General features: G+C 37.3%; 1 protein-coding gene across 4 annotated transcripts in view; it reads left to right on the top strand.

Annotated features, from left to right (window-relative positions):
• HIF1A (hypoxia inducible factor 1, alpha subunit (basic helix-loop-helix transcription factor)) overlaps positions 1-5,732 on the top strand; it is a 52,776-nt gene extending 47,044 nt beyond the window's left edge. For 3 of the 4 annotated variants that reach the window (XM_011961952.1, XM_011961953.1, XM_011961955.1), the window contains exons 13-15: positions 2,192-2,300; positions 3,197-3,323; positions 4,413-5,732. In XM_011961952.1, the coding sequence (XP_011817342.1) occupies positions 2,192-2,300; positions 3,197-3,323; positions 4,413-4,564 (388 nt within the window). In that variant the 3' untranslated portion in view covers positions 4,565-5,732. The remainder of the gene's footprint in view (positions 1-2,191; positions 2,301-3,196; positions 3,324-4,412) is intronic. The other variant, XM_011961954.1, reaches the window with a different exon arrangement.
• Positions 5,733-6,000: the final 268 nt, after the last annotated feature.

The raw sequence follows: 6,000 nt of genomic DNA on the forward strand, positions 1-6,000 counted from the left end.
GTGTCTTGGGTATTTTAGTGATACTAATACTTAGCTCATGACCTAATGTGTAGTACTTCCTCAGTAAATGGTTGTTGGGGCAGGGCGCAGTGGCTCATACCTGTAATCTCAGCACTTTGGGAGGCCGGAGCGGGTGGATCACCTGAGGCCAAGAGTTTGAGACCAGCCTGGCCAACATGGTGAAACCCTGTCTACTAAAAATACAAAAATTTGCTGGGTGTGGTGGCACACGCTTGTAATCCCAGCTACTTGGGAGGCTGAGGCAGGAGAATTGCTTGAACCCTGGAGGCGGAGTCTGCAGTGAGCCAAGATCATGCCATTGCACTCCAGCCTGGGCAACAAGAGTGAAACTCCGTTTAAAAAAAAAAAAAGGTTGTTGGACTGACAGATGCATGAATACAGTAATAAAAATGACAATCACTTCTAAGTTATAGTTTACTATCAGCTACAGAGGATGGGATATCCAGTTTTCTGAACAACTGTTCTCTTGTACTTGTCAAAGCCAAAGGGTAACACATCAGATCACTTTAGCAAATTTTTTTTTTTTTTTTTTTTTTTCTTCTGAGACAGAGTTTCGCTCTTGTTGTCCAGGCCGGAGTGCAATGGCGTGATCACGGATCTCAGCTCACTGCAACTGCTGCCTTGCCAGTTCAAGCTATTCTCATGCCTCAGCCTCCCGAGTAGCTGGGATTACAGGCATGCGCCACCACGCCCAGCTAATTTTATATTTTTAGTAGAGACAGGGTTTCTCCATGTTGGTCAGGCTGATCTCAAACTCCTGACCTCAGGTGATCCGCCCGCCTCAGCCTCCCAAAGTATTGGGATTACAGGCATGAGCCACTGCGCCTAGCTAGCAATTGTTTTTAAACATTAGTTCCAATGTAGTGTACACTGAAAACTTTTATGAAAGGAATTTCAAAAATTAAACCATTAAAAACATAACTACTAAGTACTACTACTACTACAATGATATTTACATGATAGACTGAGTTACATTTCATAAAGACAATATATCTATATAAGAATGTTTAAACTTGCCTGTCTGTATAATAGAAGTTTTATAGAAATTTTTTAAAAACCAAAGAAAACTGCAAAATAAGAGAGCAGTTAGATCACTTACCTATTTGGCATTCTCAACTATCTGGAACAGCAAGGAGCCATTATGATTATGCATTTGGTTTATGGGGGGCTCTTGAAAAGTCAAAATAATATAGCAAAGCTGATGTACTTTACTCATTAGAACAATTCTTCATGATTTAATATTAATTTTAGATATACATAGTTCATGTTTGATAACCAGATCAATACTGAGTGAAAATAGCATAGTGGGAAGAGCAGGGGAGGGAAGGTAGGGATCTGGAGACCCAGAGTGTGCTTCCATATCGCAACTAGTGAGCAGTAGGACTTTGAGAAAGTTACTCAATAGGCCTCAGGATTCCCATTTATAAAATGGGTATGATATGCCTGCCTTATCTATCTTGGGAACTTAAGTAAGGTTAAAATGAACTAATGAACTTGAAATGTTTTATAAACTGAAAATGTTATACGAATGTGAAACTGATCTTGTATTTCAATAGTCCCAATAGTATCACTGCATTGTTATGTTAGGTGGAATAAAAGGACAATATTTAACTGTTTTGACTCTACAATAATGTCAATTTAGTTGTCTTCAGCTCTATTTTATAAAATAGGGATATGCATACTGTAGAAAATTTTCTGTTAAATTAAGCTTTGAAGGCCAGGTGCTCATGCCTGTAATCCCAGCACTTTGGGAGGCCAAGGTGGGCAGATCACTTGCGCTCAGGAGTTTGAGACCACCCTGAGCAACATGGTGAAATCCCATCTCTACAAAAATATATATATATAAATCAGCCATAATCCCATCTACTTGAGAGGCTGAGGCCCAGGAGGATCACTTGATTCCAGAGGCAGAGCTTGGATGCAGTAAGCAGAAATCATGTCTCTGCACTCCAGCCTGGCTGACAGAGTGAGACCCTGTTTCACCCAAAAAAAAACAAGCTTTGACTTTTAGGGTGATAAACGTTAGTAATCAGGAGAGTTACGTTATGTATATTACATTCCTTAATATTGGAGAACTAAGGAATTATGTATTTTCTTTAAAAGAGCTCACTGGATATTTTTTAAAAAAATAAAAGAGCTATATTTTCATTTAGAATTTTTTTCTTTTCAGAACTACAATTCCTGAGGAAGAACTAAATCCAAAGATACTAGCTTTGCAGAATGCTCAGAGAAAGCGAAAAATGGAACATGATGGTTCACTTTTTCAAGCAGTAGGAATTGTAAGTATGAGAGTAGTAGGTTTTGCTTTTCTAGCTAATGTGCTATTTCTGTGTGTGTGTGTGTGTGTGTGTGTGTGTGTTTCCACGTTTCTTCCAAATCGTAAAGTTATATTTTCAGAATTTATACATTGGGTTTTTTTACTCTGTATACACTGGTTTTTAAAAATACAAATGTTTAATGAATACATTCTTGGTATAAAAATTCCAAACAATTCCAATGTATTTTGAATTAAAAAGTGAAGTTCTCCCCTTACTCCACCCTGAATATCACCACCAATCTCATTCTCTTCCCTTTAAGTTACTTTGCTTGATTAAAAGAACTGGTATTGGCCAGGTGCAGTGCCTCATGCCTGTAAGCCCAGCACTTTGGGAGGCCAAGGCGAGGATCACTTGAGGTCAGGAGTTTGAGACCAGCCTGGCCAACTTGGTGAAACCCTGTCTCTACTAAAAATACAACAATCAGCCAGGCGTGGTAGTGCACGACTGTAATCCCAGCCACTCTGAAGGCTGAGGCAAGATAATAGCTTGAACCTGGGAGGTGGAGGTTGCGGTGAGCCGATATCAGGCCACTGCACTCCAGCGTGGGCGAGAGAGTAAGAGTCCATCTCAAATTAAAAAAAGAACTGCTATGTTTTGGGGTAAGTCAATGGTGGTATAATACATTCTGATATTTTCAAACTAAATTAACTGGAAAGTATTTATAGACAGAATGGTCATAATGGATGGCAAATAACTTTATGGTCATAATGGATAGCAAATAAAGTATTTAAAATAATTTAGGGTAGTATTTTAGAAATTGCCTATATAATGTTATTAAATTTACACCGATTTCAAGGTTTTTGGTTGTTTAAAAAAACTTGAACAAACTAAACTTGAAATAACTTTACTGTTTATAGGGAACATTATTACAGCAGCCAGACGATCATGCAGCTACTACATCACTTTCTTGGAAACGTGTAAAAGGATGCAAATCTAGTGAACAGAATGGAATGGAGCAAAAGACAATTATTTTAATACCCTCTGGTTAGTTTATTCTTTTTGACCTTGAACATCACAAAGACAAAAATACATGAAACATTTTTGTTTAGGAGCTTCAATCTAAGTGAGAAATGACTGGTTTCTTAGCAAGATTAAAAAGTAAAGTTGCGGCCGGGCGCAGTGGCTCACGCCTGTAATCCCAGCACTTTGGGAGGCCGAGGCGGGTGGATCATCTGAGGTCAGGAGTTGGAGACCAGCCTGGCCACCATGGTGAAACCCCGTCTCGACTAAAAATACAAAAATTAGCTGGGTGTGGTGGCAGGCGCCTGTAATCCCGGCTATTTGGGAGGCTGAGGCATGAGAATCGCTTGAACCCGGGAGGCAGAGGTTGCAGTGAGCCAAGATGGCATCACTGCACTCCAGTCTGCGTGACAAGGGTGAGACTCTGCCTCCAAAAAAAAAAAAAAGTAAAGTTGTATTTCATTTAATTGTCTTAATACAGAGATTAACATTTCGAGGTGGAGCTTTTCATTTTTCATAATTTTCTTTGACTTTTCTATGTCTGTGTGCTGTCAATATTGATAGAAGCTGAAATTTGTGAATTTTTATGACTACTTTTTGTTTTTCTTTTTTTTTTTTTTGTGAGACAGGGTCTCGCTCTGTTGCCCAGGCCTGGAGTGCAGTGGCATGATCATAGCTCACTGCAGTCTCAAATTCCTGTGCTCAAGCAATCATTTTACCTCAGCCCCCTGAGTAGCTCGCACTACAGACATGCCTTACCACGCCCAGCTGCTTTTTGTAGAGATGGGGGTCTCACTATGTCGCCCAGGCTGGTTTCGAACTCCCGGGCCTCAAGTGATCCTCCTGCCTCAGCCTGTGCTAGGATTACAGGCATCAGCCTCGATGCCCACCATATTTGTGCCTTTTTCCAAACTGTTACTTTTTGGGCCTTTATTGTATCCTGTAAACATTTCTGACACAGCAACAGTATCACAAGTTGTTGTTTTGCCAGGTAGACTAAAAACCCTTCCAGAAGTTTGCTTTATTTTCTATGATACCTAACACATTGTGGGTGTTTAATAAATATTCATTGACTAGATGAATGTATACTTAGGTATCTCGTTTGTTTTTCAGATTTAGCATGTAGACTGCTGGGGCAATCAATGGATGAAAGTGGATTACCACAGCTGACCAGTTATGATTGTGAAGTTAATGCTCCTATACAAGGCAGCAGAAACCTACTGCAGGGTGAAGAATTACTCAGAGCTTTGGATCAAGTTAACTGAGCTTTTTCATAATTTCATTCCTCTTTTTGGACACTGGTGGCTCATTACCTAAAGCAGTCTATTTATATTTTCTACATCTAATTTTAGAAGCCTGGCTACAATACTGCACAAACTTGGTTAGTTCAATTTTGATCCCCTTTCTACTTAATTTACATTAATGCTCTTTTTTAGTATGTTCTTTAATGCTGGATCACAGACAGCTTATTTTCTCAGTTTTTTGGTATTTAAACCATTGCATTGCAGTAGCATCATTTTAAAAAATGCACCTTTTTATTTATTTATTTTTGGCTAGGGAGTTTATCCCTTTTTCGAATTATTTTTAAGAAGATGCCAATATAATTTTTGTAAGAAGGCAGTAACCTTTCATCATGATCATAGGCAGTTGAAAAATTTTTACAGCTTTTTTTTCACATTTTACATAAATAATAATGCTTTGCCAGCAGTACGTGGTAGCCACAATTGCACAATATATTTTCTTAAAAAATACCAGCAGTTACTCATGGAATATATTCTGCATTTATAAAACTAGTTTTTAAGAAGAAATTTTTTTTGGCCTATGAAATTGTTAAACCTGGAACATGACCTTGTTAATCATATAATGATTCTTAAATGCTGTATGGTTTATTATTTAAATGGGTAAAGCCATTTACATGATATAGAAAGATATGCATATATCTAGAAGGTATGTGGCATTTATTTGGATAAAATTCTCAATTCAGAGAAATCATCTGATGTTTCTATAGTCACTTTGCCAGCTCAAAAGAAAACAATACCCTATGTAGTTGTGGAAGTTTATGCTAATATTGTGTAACTGATATTAAACCTAAATGTTCTGCCTACCCTGTTGGTATAGATATTTTGAGCAGACTGTAAACAAGAAAAAAAAAATCATGCATTCTTAGCAAAATTGCCTAGTATGTTAATTTGCTCAAAATACAATGTTTGATTTTATGCACTTTGTCGCTATTAACATCCTTTTTTTCATGTAGATTTCAATAATTGAGTAATTTTAGAAGCATTATTTTAGGAATATATAGTTGTCACAGTAAATATCTTGTTTTTTCTATGTACATTGTACAAATTTTTCATTCCTTTTGCTCTTTGTGGTTGGATCTAACACTAACTGTATTGTTTTGTTACATCAAATAAACATCTTCTGTGGACCAGGCCCCTTTGATCAGCTTTTATGTTCAAATATAAATAATATTTGCTTCAACACCTCCAACTCATAAAATTGTTTACCAACAGTTTAAGCACTTTATGAAAATTACATGGTACTGGTTATTTCTACATTTATCTTATTGCCATCACCTTAATGTATGTTGAGTCCCTAAATGTCATGTTAAATAATAACAACCATAATATCCCATTGAAAATATTATGTTATCAGAAAAGAAACGTCATTTTTAAGTTTCTGAGCCTATTAAAATGTTCAA

Source organism: Colobus angolensis, unplaced genomic scaffold, assembly GCF_000951035.1.
Source record: "Colobus angolensis palliatus isolate OR3802 unplaced genomic scaffold, Cang.pa_1.0 Scaffold57, whole genome shotgun sequence".
Classification (NCBI taxonomy): Eukaryota; Metazoa; Chordata; class Mammalia; order Primates; family Cercopithecidae; genus Colobus; species Colobus angolensis.